At 39.1% G+C, this 22,694-nt stretch overlaps 2 protein-coding genes across 2 annotated transcripts in view; one reads left to right on the forward strand and one right to left on the reverse strand.

Moving 5' to 3' along the window:
- Positions 1–4,992, reverse strand: part of LOC752040 (ankyrin repeat domain-containing protein 12) — an 84,776-nt gene extending 79,784 nt beyond the window's left edge. Inside the window, exon 1 of the mRNA XM_030975147.1 lies at positions 4,836–4,992. The gene's annotated coding sequence lies outside the window, so the exon portion shown is untranslated. The remainder of the gene's footprint in view (positions 1–4,835) is intronic.
- A 1,995-nt stretch (positions 4,993–6,987) lies between these two features.
- LOC574701 (ATP-dependent DNA helicase Q4) overlaps positions 6,988–22,694 on the forward strand; it is a 28,326-nt gene continuing 12,619 nt past the window's right edge. Inside the window, exons 1-13 of the mRNA XM_030975597.1 lie at positions 6,988–7,055; positions 8,597–8,788; positions 9,312–9,424; positions 10,436–10,660; positions 11,039–12,242; positions 12,273–12,353; positions 13,348–13,467; positions 14,331–14,462; positions 15,725–15,817; positions 16,375–16,583; positions 17,827–18,018; positions 18,939–19,121; positions 19,764–20,049. Of these exons, the coding sequence (XP_030831457.1) occupies positions 8,653–8,788; positions 9,312–9,424; positions 10,436–10,660; positions 11,039–12,242; positions 12,273–12,353; positions 13,348–13,467; positions 14,331–14,462; positions 15,725–15,817; positions 16,375–16,583; positions 17,827–18,018; positions 18,939–19,121; positions 19,764–20,049 (2,974 nt within the window). The 5' untranslated portion in view covers positions 6,988–7,055; positions 8,597–8,652. The remainder of the gene's footprint in view (positions 7,056–8,596; positions 8,789–9,311; positions 9,425–10,435; positions 10,661–11,038; positions 12,243–12,272; positions 12,354–13,347; positions 13,468–14,330; positions 14,463–15,724; positions 15,818–16,374; positions 16,584–17,826; positions 18,019–18,938; positions 19,122–19,763; positions 20,050–22,694) is intronic.

A 22,694-nucleotide genomic window follows, 5' to 3' on the forward strand; every position in this document is an offset into this window, starting at 1 on the left:
AAAGAAAATGAATTCTCACAGAATCAAATGTTCAAGATTATATAAATGTCATTTGCCAAACAATTTTGGTAGAAGATGTATACTGGCTGAGTAATGAGCATAGAAAGATTAGGAAATCAAGGTTAAGAGCCCCGACACTATTTGTGTAGTCCCATATTACATCTTTCTGTGGACAGTGCTTGTTACTGTACCAAGACTGGGCCAAATTTATTATTATTTTGATGACTCCAGAACTTTGCAGTACACACCAATACTTGCATGCTACATGATCAATTTTTTCTGATCTATTCCACACCTTATCTTTCACAATGCAATCGAAAGACCAGAACTCACCTTAAAATATGGGTTGCAAGATTTTCAACATGGATGTTGATTTTGACCCATAATTTCCTGAAAATGGACCATTAAACAGATTTATTCAGTCAAGTTGGTCAGTCGAACCGAGCCTAGGCCTAATTTTCAAAATAAAATAAATTGGATATTCATCAGGTAAAATGTAGGTTTTGGGCATAAGTTAGGTGTTCAGATCCAGCATACCAAGTTTGCAGTGCAGTCCCTATGGTTCGCTTCTGTCTCTAAAGAGAGGAGCCAACCCTACCCAAATCAGAGGCTAAGGAACGAAAGAGACAGAAATTTCGGTGTGAGTTTAAAAAAAGTTTACACGTAGAAAATTGCTAATTATTTTTAAAACCATCTATGAATAGTAAATTATTATACATCTTATGAAAGAGTGTTTTATCCCAAATCATCTGGTATCATTTTTGTGTGGTATGTGTTCACACTTGGATAAACAGGAGGCATTGTTTGCGAGAGTGCAAAAATCGACATTTCATAATAACAGACATAGACAAACACACGAACAAACACACACCCACATACATGTACACAAATAGTACACACCAGAGCAACCATACTCACCACCATTGTTATTATGTTCAAAATTGGACAATTTCTATGAACAAGTGAGTGGAAAAATATATTTCCCAGTATTTCCCAGTATTTCCCGGTAAAAAGCGGTAGAGTAAGACCGCCAAATTTCGGACACTTAAGACAAAACGGGGGGAAACATTAAATTCTTTTTTTAATTAGTGAAGACCAAATATACTATTATTGTGCAAATACTGTTTATGTATGTCATGAAAAGAAAATTAGTAAAGGAAATGGAAAACTAGAATTATTTACTTACCCGCCGAACCTTTTTTCATGCCAAGCTTCGGACACACTTGCTAAGCTTCGGACGTTCATTTGTAGCGCACGTATAATGCACGTATAGCGCATAGCGCACGTACAGTGCACGTATAGCGCGCGCGCTAAAGTGCGCATTCATCGGAGGTTTGGAAACCGGATCAAAAATCGTTCGACGGGGGTAAGTTTGACTGCGTTGATTTCATGAAAAAAATATTATTTTCTCATTTTGGTTAGATTTATTTTAGGTAGAACTATCAGAAAGGTGTTTTTAACAACACTCACACAATATTTTGGTACTAAAATCTTACGAAAGCGCTATTTTTTTCGTAGTCAAAATGACACTCAATGTTGCCTGTCCGAAGTTTGGAAGAGCGCCATCTTCTGGTAGGGGTACCTGTATAGTACCCCTAGGTCCGTGGTAACGGCCGCCATTAGAAAAATTTCGCGATAGAGTGAAAAAGTATCTCATAAGCTCCCATAATTTTGGCAGAAACCACCTGAAATATGCCAAGGATTTGTTTTTAATCGATATATTGGAGGCTCTATACCTTAACTCCCCTGTTAAGGAACTGTAAAACTCCAGGTAACCTGAAATCTGTCTCTAGTCTGAATTCAATGTTTTTTGTGAGTTTTGCAGACGGCAACCTGCCCTAACTTTCTGTACTAACGATGTAGGTTAGTAGTAGAGTAAGACCGCCAAACTTCGGACACTTAAGACAAAACGGGGGAAAACATTAAATTCTTTTTTTAATTATTGAAAGATCAAATATACTATTATTGTGCAAATACTGTTTATGTATATCATGAAAAGAAAATTAGTAAAGGAAATGGAAAACTAGAATTATTTACTTACCCGCCGAACCTTTTTTCATGCCAAGCTTCGGACGCACTTGCCAAGCTTCGGACGTTCATGAGTAGCGCACGTATAACGCACGCATAGCGCATAGCGCACGTACAGCGCACGTATAGCCCGCGCGCTGAAGTGCGCATTCATCGGAGGTTTGGAAACCGGATCAAAAATGGTACGACGGGGGTAAGTTTGACTGCGTTGATTTTATGAAAAAAGTATTATTTTCTCGTTTTGGGTAGATTTATTTTAGGTAGAACTATCAGAAAGGTGTTTTTCACAACACTCACACAATATTTTGGTGCTAAAATCTTACGAAAGCGCTATTTTTTCGTAGTCAAAATGACACTCAATGTTGCATGTCCGAAGTTTGGAAGAGCGCCATCTTCTGGTAGGGGTACCTGTATAGTACCCCTAGGTCCGTGGTAACGGCCGCCATTAGAAAAATTTCGCGATAGAGTGAAAAAGTATCTCATAAGCTCCCATAATTTTGGCAGAAACCACCTGAAATATGCCAAGGATTTGTTTTTAATCGATATATTGGAGGCTCTATACCTTAACTCCCCTGTTAAGGAACTGTAAAACTCCAGGTAACCTGAAATCTGTCTCTAGTCTGAATTCAATGTTTTTTGTGAGTTTTGCAGACGGCAACCTGCCCTAACTTTCTGTACTAACGATGTAGGTTAGTAGTAGAGTAAGACCGCCAAACTTCGGACACTTAAGACAAAACGGGGGAAAACATTAAATTCTTTTTTTAATTATTGAAAGATCAAATATACTATTATTGTGCAAATACTGTTTATGTATATCATGAAAAGAAAATTAGTAAAGGAAATGGAAAACTAGAATTATTTACTTACCCGCCGAACCTTTTTTCATGCCAAGCTTCGGACGCACTTGCCAAGCTTCGGACGTTCATGAGTAGCGCACGTATAACGCACGCATAGCGCATAGCGCACGTACAGCGCACGTATAGCCCGCGCGCTGAAGTGCGCATTCATCGGAGGTTTGGAAACCGGATCAAAAATGGTACGACGGGGGTAAGTTTGACTGCGTTGATTTTATGAAAAAAGTATTATTTTCTCGTTTTGGGTAGATTTATTTTAGGTAGAACTATCAGAAAGGTGTTTTTCACAACACTCACACAATATTTTGGTGCTAAAATCTTACGAAAGCGCTATTTTTTCGTAGTCAAAATGACACTCAATGTTGCATGTCCGAAGTTTGGAAGAGCGCCATCTTCTGGTAGGGGTACCTGTATAGTACCCCTAGGTCCGTGGTAACGGCCGCCATTAGAAAATTTTCGCGATAGAGTGAAAAAGTATCTCATAAGCTCCCACAATTTTGGCAGAAACCACCTGAAATATGCCAAGGATTTGTTTTTAATCGCTATATTGGAGGCTCTATACCTTAACTCCCCTGTTAAGGGACTGTAAAAATCCAGGTAACCTGAAATCTGTCTCTGAATTCGATGTTTTTTGTGAGTTTTGCAGACGGCAACCTGCCCTAACTTTCTGTACTAACGATGTAGGTTAGTAGTAGTATCAAATGCATTCATTGAACTTGACAAGTTACCCGCCTGAGCTAGGCTCATATTTTGCGTTCGAGCCGTTGAAGTAATTTTGTCCGAAGTTTGGCGGTGTCCGAAGTTTGGTGGTTTACTCTAGTATCAAATGCATGCAAGTTACCCGCCTGAGCTAGGCTCATATTTTGCGTTCGAGCCGTTGAAATAATTTTTGTCCGAAGTTTGGCAATGTCCGAAGTTTGGTGGTTTTACTCTAAATAGGTCTACCGGTAAAAAGCGGAAAATACCGGTAAATATCGCTTATTTCCCGGCGTCCGGGAAATAAGCCTCCAAAGCGGGAAATATGCCAACCCTGGAAAGAAGGCGATTTGTTGTACCGTTCTTGACTCTTAATCCTTGTCTAAATTCAGTTTCTATTGACGTTTCATTAAATTATTAGAAGACGATTCGTTATACCGTTCTCGACTCTTATTTCAGTCTCTGATATCGACGGTGGTTCCGCTGAGATTGCATCTGGCTCCACTGACCAGTAGGGGCGCTGGTCCGAGAATGAGGATCGTCCTCATAAACAAGGATATCCTCATAAACGAGGACAAAATGCGTCCTCAAAAATAAGGGTTGTCTGCATTTTCGAGGACGTTTTTTTTTCATCGGCACTCTGGGGGTTTCATGTTACAGAACCGCCCGCTGGCGATGCCAAAAATGGATTCCCCGGGGCCGGGGGAAAATAACCCTACTACTAGTTCACCGTCTACTTTTATGGGTTGTCCATCTTCCCAAGGATTTATTGCTTAAAAATGTGAACGTCTCTGTAGGCTACAATGTCAATGTAAAATGCATCAAAAAAATCATTGCAGAATCCGTTTTTTGCATCGCCAATGTGTCGATCAAAAATATGAAACGTCTGCAAAAATGCAGACGGTCCTTATTTTTGAGGACGCATCGGTCCGTGTTTACAATAATACAAAGACGATCCTCGTTTATGAAGACGATCCTTATTCTCGGACCAGCGCCCCTTCTGCTGACCGCCTCTATACATTGGGAATGTCAACAAATGTCAGTTTTATTTAAGAAATGACCCATATCAGACGGTTATTTCTGTCTAGTAGTAACGTAATTAGTATGAGTAGGTCTAGTCTAGATCCATGACGGTTTAGTGAGACGCAGCGCAGGAGCTCGAGCTCCGACACCCAATGGCGTCGGCGTCGGAGCTCCCTGGGCCTGGAGTTGGAGACAGGTGATAATAGAATATGATATTGGCATGCTTGGCTTTACCTGAAATAGGAACTCTGCAACAAAGTCTCCATCGAACAACTTATCCAGCGTCCAACTTCAAGTCGAGATCGAGGGCCATTGCCAAGGCAAAATCTCAAAGTTAAAACAGTAAACAGTGCAGTAAAGTGTCAGCCATTGGCATTGCACAAGGCCAAAGTTCGCAAACGCAGCGCGCGGGATTTCTAGCGATACAAAAATTAAAAACGGCTTGCGCCGGTTTTAGCTTATGACAAGCCAAAAGAGGAAAATTTAGTTTTTATATGGTTATAAAAAAGCCCAAATTACCAAAATACAAATAAATGGTATAAAATATTAAAGCTTATCTGTACTAGTTTATAGGAGGGATTAGACCCCCTGCAAGGTCACTGGACAGGTGGTTATCTCATCAACTCAGCTCTCAATTAACATAAGAAAAAGAGGATCATGGGGGACCAATGGGCCGATTAGCCACTGTTTTTCTATATAGGCCTAGAGGGAGGAAGTAGCTCCAAGTAGGACAGTGTGGCTTTAAGAAAAACAAGCAAAACAAGAAACTATTAAATTATAGACCCTTTAATACTGACCTATATTTTAACTGATGTAGCCAGGCACGGATCCAGGATTTCTTACTTTTTTTTTTTGCTCCAGAAAATTTGAAAATCGCACAGGCCGAAAAGTCGCTCAGTGGGGGGGGGGGGGGGGGGGGGGGGGGGGGGGGGGGGGGGGGGGGGGGGGGGGGGGGTAGTGATAATTTTTTTTTGCTCCTGAAAATTTGCAAATCGCGCCGGTCAAAAAGTCACTCAGTTGGGGGGGGGGGGGGTTTTGATCACATTCTTTTTTTTTTGGTCCTCAAAAACTTTAATCCCCCCCCCCTTGAGCGCCAGAGGGGGGGGGGGGGGCCCAACCCGCCCAAAAAAGGTTAAAATCACATGTTTTTACATGATTTTTTTTCTCAAGGGGGGGGGGGGGTGGGGGCCCGCCCCCCCTGGATCCGCCACTGGATGTACCTAACGGGGTATCTTTCTATCTATCTATCAGGGGGGGGGGGGGGGTGCTGATAATTTTTTTTTTGCTCCTGAAAATTTGCAAATCGCGCCGGCCGAAAAGTCACTCAGTTTGGGGGGGGGGGGGGGGTAGTGATCACATTTTTTTTTTGGTCCTCAAAAACTTTAATTCCCCCCCCCCCCTTGAGCGCCAGAGGGGGGGGGGGTAGTGATCACATTTTTTTTTTTTTTGGTCCTCGAAAACGTTAATCCCCCCCCCCCCCTGGATCCGCCACTGGATGTACCTGATGGGGTATATTTCTATCTATCTATCAGGCTATAGTTCATCCAGAGTTCCAGACAAAGTTGGACAAAGCCCTCCTCGTAACATTTCCAATCTTTTCTGTCTCTATAGCTGTCCTGCAGAGAATGGAAATGTTATGAGGAGGGCTTTGTCGGTTTGTCCAACGTCTGGGGTATATGGGCTATCAAATAAGACATCACAAGGAAGGAATTTGGAACAGAATATAAAATTGGAAAGAATCATAATTATCCATATTAAAGTAAGCTAGCCGAGATTCACAAAAACATAACTTGTGAATTAAAAGAGCATATTGATTGATTGATTGATTTGTATTCGCCAAGCTTCCAATATACAACAATATACAAGAATAACTAAATCCAAATTAAGTCAGCTTGAACAGGATAACCCATAAGTTCGGGGGCTTATTTCCAGGGGGGGGGGGCGTCCCGGGCCGTCCCCGACATAAATTAATAAGTTAAAGTAATAATATTCGGACAGATATACAAAATAAAAAATATTTAAGATAATAATGATGATAATAAACTAATTAACTGATAATGATAAACGGATGACAGAAATGAATATAAGTACAAGAAGATCGAATAAGAAGAAAAAGAAGGAGAAGAAGAAAAGGAGGAGGAGGAGATCGAATGCAGGCGAAAGCCAAGAGGAAAATAATGATGAATATGTTGAACGTACACAAACATAAGTATAATCAAAATTGAAGAAAGAGATTAAAGAAATTATGTAGGCCTTCAATCTCATTAAATCATCTAAATTTTTCAAACAACACTAGATTCATAAAAATGAACTTTGTGGCAAAGGTGACTTCTGGGTGGCTCGCACAATCACACGCTTTAGCATCCTCATCATCGGCGGCGTACCATATGCACGCCCGCAAAACATGTTAGCTCGGATCCCGCGAGCGCGAAAGTCAAATTGAAGTCGAAAACAGTGAGTAGATTCTAGGTCTAAGTTAATATTATCATTAAAAGTTTCGTGCATTGCCGTATATAATATCTGTGCTTCTCACCGAATAGAATACCTTCAAAGAATTTGAATATTTTTTTACCTTAACTGTAGTGTGTAGATTCTACCAGGACTTGCATGACTGGTAGTTCGTAGGCGAGAATACCGTATGTCGATCGGGAGTGGACCGTGGTGCGGCGCTTGGCCGGAGCTCTCCCGGTCGAGATAGAGCTTGTCTCTGCTCGGCTCTGGGTCGTCGAGTTTTCAAATCAAAGTGAGGTAGGGTCTAGATCTAGAGTCAGTCGAGTCTAGCCTACAACTACTACACAACTAAAAGACTATTCTCATATAGACCAGGGGGGGGGGAGAGCACTTCGATTTTCCCCCCTTTTTTTCTTACTCAACACCCCCCCCCCTTTCCTGTTGAGCCCCCCCCAAAAAAAAAAAAAAAAAAAAAAATTGCATACAAATTAGGTCTATGAGGATCTCCCTCGACGCAGTTCCCACAAGTTGACAGCCGGCAGCCCTGCATTATTCCATGAGGATTCAACTTTCAGATTCTCAACTTCAAGGCATGTTTTCAAAAATTCAATTGCATCATGCATGTCATCATCATTATGCCCACACATAGATCTAGATCTAGGTCTAGATCTATCTACATTACTATTTTACTAGACTAGATCTAGGGTCTAGACCTATGGTTAAATTGATGTACAAAACGAAAGTGAGGCCAGGGATGACATCATTTACTTGCATACACAGCAAATAATATCGCTTCCTGAGTGAGCTGCCAAAGGGATTACCCAACCAAGTTAGTACACCCTAGCCCTAGCCTAGGCCTATAGTAGTTGAGGTAGTAGAAGTAGTATGACTCTATGAGTATGACTAGTATGAGTATGATCATGGTGATATATATCAAGGTAGCATGATTATGCCAGGGCTGTCAACCCTCCCACATTAGGAAGGAGTCTCAAACCACCACCCTCATTCTCCCGTCGTCCCACCAGCTCGTAGTGGGAGACTCCCACCACCAAGCGCAAGCCCTTCCGCTCTCCTGTTACAATGTAGAATCTCCCGATTTAAGAAAAAACCTCCCGTCAAACATGGGTCTAACCACAATTTCACCTTTTTTTTTGCTCAAGGGGGGGGGGGGGGGGGTTGAGTTTTAAAAAAAAGAGATTTTGATATCTCCCTCGAAGCAGTTCCCCAAAGTCGACAGCCCTGGATTACAGTATGCGCAGTTTAAAAATTCCATAACTTTCTTATTTTTCCATCCTATTTTGAAGAAATTTCACTGCTTTGTTTGTTTAATTTTTTGCCATTTATGATTTAAATGTGTGTCGGATTATCCTTTTAAGCACTAAGCAGGCATTTTCTTATCTTGTGTCAGTTTAATAGATTTTAAATGAAATTAATTAAGAAAACAAAGTTTTTAAGTTTAAGCAATAATTGTGTTGCATTCCAGGATAACTACATATGTGCATTTCTCTTCTCTTCTCTTTTCTTCTGTTGGTACCTTGGTACAGTTTGAAACTGCACTGATTGGATTCTGAGCAAACAGCAATCATCACATAGAATCATCATGACCTCGTCCAGTGATGGCAATGAAATCTTGGAAATCAAGAAGGCTCTGAAGGTTTGGGAGAATGACTTTAGAGAGACCAACAACCGCAAGCCAGGCCGAGATGACATTGCGTTAGCCCCTGACAATGTTCAAGGTACAGTCACTATGGAGTCAGAAGCATTCCCATGTCTTGAGCCATAGGATAATATCTCAAAGGGAGTGACATGGTTATAGTGACAGTTCATCTCAATTCAGTTTTTTCCTTTTCCTTTTTTCTTCGTCAGAATTTTTTCATAAATATAAAGTTGACTATTTGTGGAAATTTGGATGGAAACGTGTGCACACACTCATGCATGTTAATTTGTGCATGAGCAGAAGAGATGCTTGTAAAGATGGATTTTCTTAATTAACTTACGACCGTCATTGTCACAGATAGTTTATTGTTTATATTGTATTCGTACTGTTGCTACAGTTGTGTTATGATTTCATGATATAATTTTAATGTCACCTTATTGTGACATATTTAGAAATATGTGGACATTTTTGTATTCTCAATTAGACTTCCATTAGAACAACCTTTGTTTTGTAATTCTAATAATGGGACAATATATTGTGGTACTTATCAATTTGAGAAATGTCCTCATGTACATGTATATTCCTGTGTGTCTATAATATAGATTTGTACAGCAAGTACAGCAAGTTGAAGAAAGGTCAGAAGCCAAGCAGCAATGTCACTCAGGATGATGTAAACACAACCAGATGTGATTCAAGTCATACTCCTGTAAAGAAGGTAGGTTCTCTGAAGGATAGATCCATGTTGGTCCATGTACATTTCAATGTATTTTATGACTTTTCAGTAGATTACCAAAGTGTGATGTCATACCGGTCATTTGAGTTGTCAAGGTTGCTGGTTTAAAACAATTTTGTGCTAAACAATGGCGTTGTGATCACACCAGCACCAGACACTGAATTGGCCCTGCTCAAGTCCGTCGCACGAATTATTTCGCGGTGAACCTCATGCGCAGGCTTTTCTGTGTGGAACCAGTAACCTGGCTGATGGGCGAATATGATGTTAGAACTTCAATGCTCTATTGACCTCCTTCATTGTTTCACTATGGAGGATTTCCCCCTGTGTGATTACCGATTGACAGATCATGATGTTATACTAATCCAAGCACATTGCCAAGATGAGAAAGAATACATGCACCCATTAATAATAATAGTAATATTCGGTTCTTGTAAAGTGCATATCACTGTATCAATGTATGTGCTTTTAGACATCAAGCCTTATGTTGTTATTTTGTAAACCTAACCCAATATGCAACTTAGAGATCTAAGACTGGAGTAAACATCATTATTTTGAGGATCATCATTATTTTAAGATGAGGAAGGGAGTAATGACTGACTTTGGTTGCACTGACTTTCTTTCCACTAAGTAGACCCGATGAATAAACGTTAGATTATCTTATTGTTAATGTCACTATTATTACCGTTTCAATGGATGTGATATATTCCATTGGAGCAAAACATCAAATGTATGTACTTCTTTTTCATATAGGAAGATAAATACTATTCTTAGTCCACACAAATCGTAGAGCGGTCATATTGTCGAGCAGATTTGCATTCCAACAGCAAACATTGTCTGTTTGGAGTCAGAAGGGCGTTAACTAATATACTTTCACACTTAGTTAACATCCTTCTGGCTCTGAGCAGACAATATCTCATATTCTTGTTCCTATAGCCACCATCACTAGCCACTTCACTAAATACAACATTCATTCCATTCTCGTATTCTGTGCAGGACTCGACCAGCAATGACGATAATGGGGAAGAGTCGAAGGATACCCTTGACAAAAGTGCAGATTCCACTTGTGACGATGTGTGGGGAGCTCACCTCAATAAAAGCAAGAGGAAACCATCGGAAGAAGAAGAGGACAAAGTGACTGAAAAGAAGGAGGATGAAGCTGATGCAGCACTTAAGATGTACAGCAAGAAACTCTTCAACAATAGCCCTGCAAACAGTCAGGTGAGCAAAGAGACCTGGTCAAAATGAGACTTGCAGAAAAATGTGTCCATACAACTAATGGAATAGTAATCTTGATTTGGGGTAATTGACCTTTACCATCAAATTTCAAAATTTCTTATCTTAGATGATTATAAGAACAACCCAATATCTCAGTTAACAGAATCAACTGAAGTATATAAAATGTCTTTGAACTGTTCCATTGTTAGAGTAGTTTCTATATCGATTGAAAAGATTTATTCCTTATGTATTATCCTAACGTGGCTTCCTTTTATCTACAAAATAAGTTCACATTTGATTATAGATATAAAGTAGTGAGTTTTTTTCATACACTAGAAAATGATAATGGATTACAATTGTTCATGTTGTCATTCCACACAGATGTCAAGTGGTCCAAGACAGGGAAGGCCTAGTGTCAAAAAGCAAGACTTCTGGTCAAAAGATGAGAAATCCAATCCAAGACTGGACTCTTCTCACAAGCAAGGATCTTCCATTCACGGCCACTCAAAGGATCACAGAGAACCCGCACCAGTCTTGGATTTCTTTGGAACCAAGCTGAGTACAAAGACAATCAAGTTTGGATCATGCATAAAGGGAAGGACTAACATAGATCCAGCTCGAGTGGTTGGACCAGGTCTTCCGAAGACAAGGCACCACTCCTTGCAAGAAGACTGGCTCATGAAATGTGAGAAGGAGAATGAGCTTAAGCCATACCTAGAAGATATAGATATGAATGAGAATTCTGAGCTAATCAGTGACATGGAATTAATGGAAATGACTGGTACCTCGATATCTAACAATAAAAGAAGTTCAAGGAAGACCAGAAGGAAGAGTGTAAGGGAATCTGCTGATGTTCATGAAGCAGGTAACGTTGGAGAGAGTCCAGAAAAGCACACCGTGTCTTCACAAAGTGTACACCCAGGATCAGATAGGGATGATGGCTATACATGTATCGTAAAGAAGAATAATGGTGCAAGTAGTTTTTCTCAACATGAACACACGCCATCAAAGGAGAGTCACAAAACCGATGAAGCTCAATTCTTGGAAAGCGTGCCCAGGAGGGGAAATAATACAAAGAAATCTGTGAATGGTGGTGATAATTCATCTATTAATAATGAAATTTCCAAAGATAAATCATTTGATGGAATCTCTCTTGCTGAACTGAACCAAATTGAGAGTAATGTAGATTGTATTGAAGAGAGTGATGGCGACAAAAAGAGACTCAACATTTCTCCGTCAGCTCCTCCGTCCAAGAGAAGGAAAACGGGTAGCGAGAAGGAGCAGTTGATTGAAGATGGAGGAGAGAAAGAAGAACAGACGGTGGTCGAGGAGGAGGATGATGGTGAGGAAGATTCCCCAAAGAAGGGAAAGAGAAGGAGAGTGTCTGGTGGTGGTGGTGGTGGTGGCGTCTCCTCATCATCATCCAAGCGTAGTAACCTCAACGAGAACTTTGTGCGGTTGAACATGCTCACCAAGAGCTACCGGAGGAAGGGGAAAGGAGGGATGAGAGGGGAGGCATACAAGAGGATGATGTGGAAGCAGAAAACAGGTGCTGGAGGAGCATACAGGGGCAGAGGAGGAGGAGGAAGGGGAAGAGGAGGAAGAGGGAGGGGAGGATTCCGACCAGGAATGAGCCAAAGTGGGGATAAGTGTTTCAAGTGTGGAGGAACTGGTCACTGGGCAAGTAAATGTTCAGGTAGGTGTATTTCCTTATAGTGAATATAATGAGAGAAAGTTGGTAGATTGGGAAGCACAGTATTATTTCTAAAAGATAATTTCTTCACCTAGGTAAGTGTACTTCCTTTTTGTCTCGCCTGCGTAGCGGAGCAAGGCGTTACTATATCTTGCATCGTGTTACTAGTAGTAGCAGTATTAGTAGTAGTTGTAGTAGTTTGAACTCGAATTTGCTATTTTGAACATTTTTGCAAGTTAGAGGTTGATGTACCTGTACGGTATGAAGCCCATCGCACACTACATCATCCGTCTATGATCAGAGTTTGGAAGAACATTCAAACTTTTGAAATCTTAATGTTCGAGGATCTGAATAGGGAATAGTCATATGATTTGTAAAATCTAAATTTCAAGGGATTTGAATCTTCTTTGGGGAAGGTGAAGCTAAATCTGCTCAGAATTGTAGTGACATCTGACCATGTGTCCAATGGTCTACAATTTGAAGCTGATCTGGCTTTAATTCTGACTATAAGACTTACATGTAAGTGCACTAACATTTAGGTCGTTAGTATTTTTATCATCATTTAGAAACTAAATCGGGAAGTTGATATTTGTTTACATTTCCATTACTAATGTATTTGCCATTTCTTCAAAAATCGGATTGCAGGAGGATTGTGTAGTGTGCACTGGGGATTACAGTGTAATATGAATCATTGGCAGGTTATTTTGAACATATGTTTACTTTGACTTACGATAAGACTTTAGAGGAGTAACATGTAAAGTTGATTTATTTGATTTCTAATTAACATTGTAGATTAAAATTGGGGGGGGGGGGGGAGGGGTGCATGAAACATTTCATATCAACATTTAAAAACAATTTTGATTGATTCTGGGACACAAAGATTGTTTTGTTGTAGATATGATATCATCTCATCGATTTGATTGAAAGCAATATGTTTACTTTTTGAACTGTTCAACGGTATGATATTTTACTTTGTCCTTTGAATTCTAAACCACAGGACAAGGCTCTATAAAGAAGAAGTGTGAAGATGAGTCTGAGGATCCGGAGACTGTGATGGGTCCTCTACCAACCCTTGAGGAAGCTGCACTTGCTGCAGCGGGTGCCAAGCCTCAACCAGGTAGGTCAACCAGGTTATTACCAAGTGATGGCGATGCAGTCCACACGAGGTCCTTGTTTCATAAAACTTGTAGTAAAAACAAATCCAATAAGTGATGTCCTCATAGCTTGTAGGCTGCTGGGGCTACACCTTGGGACACGGGTTCTCCATAGCTTACTGTCTCCAGCTGTTCTATTTAGCTCCTGGAATGACATACCTCTACACTGCATGATGTTGTCAGTCCATGACCTAGTTGGTCTGCCCCTCTTGATAAGTGATATAAGCTACTTTAAAAAAGAAATCATGATTTTGTGATTGGCTATGAGGCTCTTATGAGCAAATTTGTAGTAGAACCATTGCAGCTGTTATAGATAATTTTTTTGAAAAAAGACCCAGTCTTGAAACTTGATAGGACTTGTGTTTCGAGGCATAACTTATTATACAAACAACAAGTGCATAGTATTTCTATGGAATGCAATATAGTCAAGTAGTTTTCCTAGCATTCGTTCATCAGGATCAAATGTTGAGTTCCAGGTTGCGTATTCTCCTGTGTGGAAAAATGGTGAAAAATCATATTTGTAATGGATGCATTACCCTAATTCCTCTCACATCAGAATGCCTAAAGTTTGTGCTGTAATTTTGTTGTTGTTAATGTCTGATGCTGTATGGTCCAGGTATTTTCCATTTTTAATATTGGATTTATTTATTTGCTGAAGATCATACATCCCTTTTTTGCATTGATCTGATCTAAGATTTTACAATTTATTTCTAATAAGGTAAGTAACCCAGTTGACTGATACTCGAGATGTGGGCTATGAGGTGAGAAGTGCTAAAAATGCCACTTTGCTAAAAAAAATGGTCATTGTTTTTTTTGCTTGTCACAGGTAACCTTGCGGATGAAGGAAGAGGAGACAAGTTTGAACCTCTCAGCATTGCCACTCCCGTCTACGAGAATCCAATCGCTTCTCGTTCCATTGATCCTTTGTATGAGCCTACAGAAGAAGGCATTCCAGATGGTAAGGATTGGGAGACCAGGGGGTGTTTCACAAAGATCCTAAGTCCAACTTAACTCTAAGTTGGATTTAAACATTATGGAGAGCCATTTGAAGCCATATAGAATATATTCAAAAGCAAAAAATCAAGTATTTTAGACTTTTCATAAATTCTACATCAAGAACATGAAAAGATCCTTGATAATAGAAAATATGAATTATTTGAATAAACTTTCGATGCCTTTTAAAATAACTTTTACAAAATATTTTCAAAGATGCTAACGGCTTTCCATAATTGTTAAGTCCAACTTAGAGATAAGTTAAAATTAGGATCTTTGTGAAACACCCTCAGGAACTTGAGGAATGGATATGCATGTAGTTGCCTCATCCTACGACTACATGATTGTTATTTTAAACCTAGTTAAATACCACTGTATTTGACATGTATCTTCCTTTTCATTCTTATATCTTTTTTAAAGGTAATACAAAGTTTTGGGAAATTTTGAATATTGGGTGGATAGTGATTCTTTACAATTTCGATATATTTTGATGCCCCTGTGGATGTATTATAAGCACTAGAAAATTTAGTCCCTAAAACACTTCTGCTTTCAAGAAAAAATAAATATAACAATTTACCGGTGCTCCCGGTAAATTTTGATGAATTTCAAATAGAGCCTACGACCTTACGATGGTAGTTGCGATCATGAAAATCTCAGAATATGTAGCTGTGGTATATAGTTTCCAAACGAGAAAAGCTAATCGGTCGATTTTAGTCTAGAAACATTGTTTTACAGCTTATTTAATACCTTGACCTTGAGAGGGAGCTATACAACATGAAAAGTTTATTATTTACAACTCTTCATAACTTTAGACTCGATTTCAACCGTGACAACGATCACTGAATATTGTAGGATCGCATATGCTCATTTGAGCCAAACTCATGACCCAATACCAAAACTTGTTATTACCTTTAATGCTTTGTAGGTGATGTTTGAAAGTGCTAACAAGAAGACCCACATTGTATGTCATCATTCTGCCAATTGGTCTAATTTTATTTCCAAATTTATATCTTTACATACATTATACTTGCAAGATTCTTCTCAAACGATCCTTGATCTGCTTCTCTTGTCTTTATATAACCCCTCAAGTCGTTTGAAACAAAGACTGACAAAATAAAAACAACACATTGAAATATTGCAAATCTATGTAATATATTTTATTGGAGCAATGATTTTGATTAAAATATCTGAGTTATTGGGTTTATGTTTCTTTGGTTAAAATCTTAGCAACACCCAAGGCAGTGTTCTCTGATTTCAAGAAGATGGGCTATGATACCTTCAGACCTGGCCAGGAGGAAGCTGTCATGAGAATATTATCAGGTAAGAGATGATTGATGATGATGATGGTGGTGGTGGTGGTGGTGGTGGTGGTGGTGGTGGTGGTGGTAGTAGTAGTGGTTGTGGGGGTGATGGTGGTGATAGGGGTGATGATGATGATGATGAGGATGAGGATGATGATATAATTAGATCAATTTATATAGCCCAGCTACTATACAAATACACTCTACTGCACTGATGAAAACAAAACTCAACAGTGGTGGTGGTGGTGGTGAGGATGATGATATAATTAGATCAATTTATACTATACAAATACACTCTACTGCACTGTGATGAAGAAGAAAAAAACTCCCAACAGTGCTACTTTAAACACACAATCAAAACAAAAATCAAAAGCTTCTGAAAACTTAAAGACAGCAACAGATGAGGCTTTTGTTATGTCTAGTGGTAGGTTATTCTAAAGCATCTCCAGGCAATGATTCAGTTGATAGCTTGTTGAGATGGTGTAACTTTTAAGTGTAACTTTTAAGTGTAACTTTCAACAACTAATTTCATTCAACAACTTAATTTATTTGATCATCTCGATCATCCCCTCCCAGGCCTCTCCACCCTGGTAGTACTATCAACCGGAGCAGGGAAATCCCTATGCTACCAGCTGCCAGCCTACATGTACAACAAGCGCAGCCCGGCCATCACCCTGGTCATCTCTCCGCTCGTATCACTCATGGAAGATCAAGTCGTAGGGCTCCCTCACTTCCTCAAGGGCGCCAGGCTGCACAGTCACATGAGCAAACCACAGAGAGAAAAGGTAATCTTCATTTAGGGGCTCCAGCGTTATTGGGCTATAAAGGGATTTCCCCCTTTGTAACACTTTAAATGAATAATTTCTTTTTCTTCTCTTATCCTCAAGCGAGGTTTTTATTTCCATAATTTCAATAAATATTTACATTAACTACTCAATGATTGAGTTAAACATAACATAGGCTAAAAATTAAGTATATTCACAATTCTTCCAGCTTAGTATTATTTTCTTTGCTAACACAATCATACTTTAAAAATAATCTCAGCAACCACTTGAATTTAAAAAAACAAAGTATGTGGGTACAAAATAGAACCATTGACAATCTTTTTAACGTAACATTTATATATTGCACATAATTAAAAATAATATTCATGAGAGTATATTTCTTGTTCAATATGTCCTTACCTGCAACTTATGCATAGTTGTAGTTTACTTGATGAATGTATTGATGGTCATATTATTGAGGATGATTTGCCTGAATTGGAAGTAAAATGGTACTTGCAAGTAAATTTTAGTATTCCTTCAAATCTGTTTTTATGAATATGACATGATTGATGAATATATTGGACTAACCTCAATATTTTGATAGCAATCTAGGTGTTATGATGATAAAGGTGATGTAGTTTTTTACTTAATGTTTCCATTGAAATTGTAAGCATCAATTGTTTAGATGAAAACATCAACTCATTTTACTGAAGAGGCCTGAGTGAATGTAGATCTTGCAAAATTGGATGTATAGAGAGAGTGGCAGTGTCAGAAGATTTCTAAGATAATTTTACTGTTTGTTGATGTAAGTCTTACAAAATGGAATGTTTCAAAAGTGAGGCAGTCTTATATTAAAGCTCTCTTAGACACACTTAAACACAGTCACTGTTTGACATTGATGAAGTTAAAGGGATTGGGTAACTTTGTCTCAGTTTCTGAAACAAAATCCTGGATTTAGCTCATGCTGCAATGATAATTATAAACCTTTAGTTCAGTCAGGAACCCCATGACTTTTACAAGTCGATAACCTGTCTGATTATCAAGATATTTAAACATTTGTTTTCCTAACGTTTTTATACAGTCTTTTTTGAGAAACTTCGTGATCATTTTGAGGCTCAATTTTTTAGGGCTTCAATATTATACCATATCACAGACACTGATAACACGTAGGGCAATGCATCTCAGATTTAACATTGTTAAACGATGCCTTTAGAGCTCTCTTAAACCCAGTCACAGTGATGAATTTAAAACCCTTCTTTTCCAGGTCCATGCAGAGATTGAGGCAGGGAAGGTGCAGATCCTCCTGGTGTCACCGGAAGCAGTGGTAGGAGGGGGTACAAACTGCCTGCCCCACCCCTCCAAGATGCCACCTATAGCCTTTGCCTGCGTGGATGAAGCTCATTGCATCTCAGAGTGGAGTCACAACTTCAGGCCCTCATACCTGATGCTGTGCAAGGTAACAGCAACTTCATAGTGACATTAATTCTCCTATTTTTTAATGACATGAAGTTCCATATTGCCGTCAGGTTTACTTTACCAATATTTACAATTTTATGTTTTGTGATGTTTTCAGGGAGATAATTGTGTGTACCTGAATCAGATTCCTCCTTTGATGTAAACAAACCCCATCTTTATTTGTAAGTAGAGTATGCGAATTTTAATTTTCCTACTTTTTTTGAAATTTCAGTGTAATCCCTTTTATAGTGCTGAATATCGATTCCCTTTCCTAAATGATATCTATTGCAATATTTTAACTTCACAACTACATTTTAGGTGTTGAAGTGTATTCAAGCTTTTTTTGCAGTTTCTGTTCGACATGATAAGAAATATTAGAGGTAGAAGACGTGTGTGTGTGTCTGTGTATGATGTGCAATTAGGTTTTTACAGACATTTATCAATCAGATATGATTATTTGTGTCTGGAAACCGACTTTTAACGTCACTATCCGAAAGGTTTGACTCAGTTTTGAACTGAGGTCCGCCTGAGCCAGTTGTAGGCGAAGACAGAGAACCGACCAAGTAAACGTACTGCTAAACCAACTCGCATCTCCTTGTGAGGAAAACCTGGGACCCGTTTCACAAAGCATTTTTTTCGATGACAAATGACAACAATCAGTGGCAAATCTGCTGATAACCAATCAGAAGCAAGGATTTCAGTAGCTTATAACAAGAACTGTCATTTGTCACTGATGACAAGTTTTGTGAAATGGGGCCCTGGGTGTCTTATTCTTCGAGTACATGTGGTAAAGTGGTGACACAGATTTCCTTTCACACTCCATTCATATGAGAAGTGCTTTCCATTTCTTTATACCACCTCACAGTCGAAACATGTTCACCACTTCATTTGTACATTATTTGTTTCAATCTAAAATGGTAGGTTTTGAAGGAGAGACTTGGTGTCCACTGCATCTTGGCGTTGACCGCTACAGCCACTAAGACCACCTCTGACAGTGTGGCCCACCACTTGGGCATAGCTGACCAACCAGGAGCGGTCATCAGGGGATGCTCGGTGCCCAGCAACCTGCAGCTGTCTGCCTCCAAGGATCTAGACAGAGAAAGGGTAAATATTGTAATATATCTTTCATTTTTATTTTTTCATTTGATGAAGAGTATGCCAAATCGTCAAACAAACAATGTGGAAGTTGATGTATTCTGCGTTGGTATTTCTTATTCAGAAAATATACAAAATATCTTTTTGAGCATTTTTTGAGTGATTGGTTTTTATTGTGAAGTTTTAAAACAACATTCAACATTCCAATAAAAATAATTGTGCCATCTCGTATAGTAATGGATATATATGTTATTCTGTGTGGATACTGAGTGGATACGTCACCGGACTGTCGATCACAAGGTCCGCGGTTCGAGTCCCGCCGCGGCACTAATGTCCTTTGGCAAGACATTGATCTAGATTTGAGGTAAATGAGTACCTGGTAGGATTATTCCTTGAAATGCACTGTGCGCTGATAAGGATACCGGAGCTAAAACTAGGGTAATAAAGTCCAAAGCTCTTTGGAAGTGCATAGAGATGTTATTTCATAACGTATTATGCGCTATACGAGAACTGAACTATTATTATTGTTATTATTCTGAATTTGGAAAATGTTTAGTGTATGTATCTTGATATCAATGTTTATGAGAAGAAAAAATTCAAACTTCTTTTTGATCAAGTAATCATAACATCAATTCTCTTGACTACGTGTAGGCTTTGATCGAACTGCTGAAGGGGGAGAGGTTCCGCAAGCTGAAGTCGATCATAGTGTACTGCATCAGACGAGAGGAGACGGAGAGGGTCGCCTCTCTCATCAGGACGTGCCTGCAGACTGAGCCTCTTGACTCTGACGACGATGATGATGATGACAACGATGACAAGGGAGAGAAGATGGAAACTGGAGAGGATGGTCAGGAGGAGAAGAAGACAAGCAAGACAAAGGAGACCAAGAAGAGCAGCTACCAGAAGAAAATGAGAGGAAAGAAGAACAAAAAACCTGGTAAGTATTCATCTTTTGTATGGCATGTACATCTGGTCATGGGTAGACATCCCTGCCATGATAACAGCTCCAATGTCTTTGAGTCCGTTTGGAAAGTTCCATTTTATTACCAAGTAAATTCTATTTTCAGACTGGTAAGCCAGTGGATAAAGGTACAAGTTCTGATAAAATATGATACATATTTATGAACTTGATATTGGTTGAATTCTGATGATACACAAGATTTTCTGGAGAAAAAAAAGTTACATTTTGGGTGCATGAATGCTTTCTCTTCACTGAATATTTCTATGAAGGACCAGAAAGGTTGATATTTGTGGAGTCGAAGAAATTTGATTTAGTGTAGATAGTTATAAGGAAAGAACCCATTCCAAAAAAAAAGTAGACTTTCCAAAAAAGTCTAAAAAAATGGACCGTTTCATGTAATTCATGATGGTCTAAAATATTAATTTTTCACTCAAATAGAACCAAATTTCTTGGGTAACAGGAAATAATGGTCCTTACCTTTGTCGTTATAGAACAATTTTCTTGCATGTATCCAGCAAAGGTTCGTCAATTGTCACACCTTGATCTGTACAAGGTTTGTCGATTGCCACACTTTATTCTTACCAACGTTCGTCGATCGCCGCACTTTACTTTGACCAAGGTTCGTCGATTGCCACACCTTGATCTGTCCAAGGTTTGTCAATCGCCACACTTTACTTTGACCAAGGTTCGTCGATTGCCACACCTTGATCTGTCCAAGGTTTTTCGATCGCCACACTTTACTTTGACCAAGGTTCGTCGATCGCCACACTTTACTCATTCCAAGGTTTGTCGATCGCCGCACTTTACTTTGACCAAGGTTCGTTGATCGCCACACTTTAAGCTTTCCAAGGTTTGTCGATCGCCGCACTTTACTCTTTCCACGGCTCATCGATCGCCACACTTTACTCTTTCCAAGGTTCGTCAATCGCCACACTTTATTATTACCAAGGTTCGTCGATCGCCACACTTTATTATTACCAACGTTCGTCGTTTGCCACACTTTACTCTTTCCAAGGTTTGTCGATTGCACCACCTTGATCTGTCCAAGGTTTGTCGATTGCCACACCTTGATCTGTCCATGGTTTGTCGATTGCCACACCTTGATCTGTCAAAGGTTTATCGATTGCCACACTTTACTCTTACTAAGGTTCGTCGATCGCCACACTTTACTCTTTCCAATGTTTGTCGATCCCCACACCATACTCTTACTAAGGTTCGTCGATCGCCACACTTTACTCTTTCCAATGTTTGTCGATCGCCACACCATACTCTTACTAAGGTTCGTCGATTGCCACACTTTACTCTTTCAAAGGTTCGTCGATCTCCACACCATATTGTTACCAAGGTTCGTCGATCGCCACACTTTACTCTTTCAGAGGTATACAATTGCCATACCTTGATCTGTCTAAGGTTTGTTGAATGTCACACTTATCTCATACAGAACAATGTATATCAATCATAATCAAATCTTTGAAACAACATAGTAGTTTTTATTCAAAATATATATATGATATTCACTTTATTATTACTCTTGCAAGTGCTGGTAATCAATTGCAGTCCATGTTCCCCTGTTTAGGACATTTTGGGGACCACTCATAAATGGGTTAATGTAACATGGGTTTAAGAAAGTGAAAATGCTTGTTATTACAGAGTGAAAGGTCTGTATTACTATTTGAATTAAATGAATACATATGGAAGACTTATGTATTTCAAAATATTATCATAGGAACATGAATATTCTAGTTATAGAAATAATTGATAAATTCAAAGATCATTTCAATAATGCAGATATTTAAACATTATCTATATATATAAAAAAAAATAGAAGGAAAACAAAATTGTCATTGTTACACTCATTACAAATTACTTTGAAACAACTTTTAAACTAGCTCTGATAACAACGGTTTAAGTATAAACAGGGAGCCCCCCCCCCCAAAAAAAAATCAACAACAACAACAACAACAACAATGCAATGGGGTACTTTCCAAAATAAAGTAACAAAATGATTGTGTCCACCGGATAGAATGTCCGTTCAGATGAGAAATGATACCAAGAACAGTAATTTTGGACGAGTAGTTTTTGTTGTAGGACGTCTTAAGTAAGACCATGTCAGGTTCCCACTTTTGCCATTTTTACCAAGTCACTTCCTGATAAATCGCAGTTCCTGTCATCATATCATCGAGCAACTATGCCCATTATTGGCACACAGCTGAATGCACACTAACAATGGCATACGTATTGCTCATTGTTCGACGCTAAGGCGCACTGACTTGGTAAAAATTGACAAAAAAAGGGAACCTGACATGGTGTCACTCTAAGAGCACTAATGCAAAACTACACGACCAAAAGGACTATTCTTGGTATCGTTTTCATTGGAAAGGGCACCCTATCTGTTCGACATATTAATTTTGTTGAAAAATCAACTGGTTACATCACAAATCCATCTGTTCATTAATTTCTCTCTACTCCCTAAATCATCAATGTGTAGCATTGAAAAGATATGCCTTTACACTGATCACATTAAAGGGGTGGTATAGTTTTGGCAAGGCCGAGCTATAGTATCCAAAACATGCACAATAACATTACAAACAAATAAGTTCAACACCACCAAACTCGAAAGG

The sequence above is a fragment of the Strongylocentrotus purpuratus genome, unplaced genomic scaffold (genome assembly GCF_000002235.5).
Source record: "Strongylocentrotus purpuratus isolate Spur 01 unplaced genomic scaffold, Spur_5.0 spur5_scaffold_8, whole genome shotgun sequence".
Classification (NCBI taxonomy): domain Eukaryota; kingdom Metazoa; phylum Echinodermata; class Echinoidea; order Camarodonta; family Strongylocentrotidae; genus Strongylocentrotus; species Strongylocentrotus purpuratus.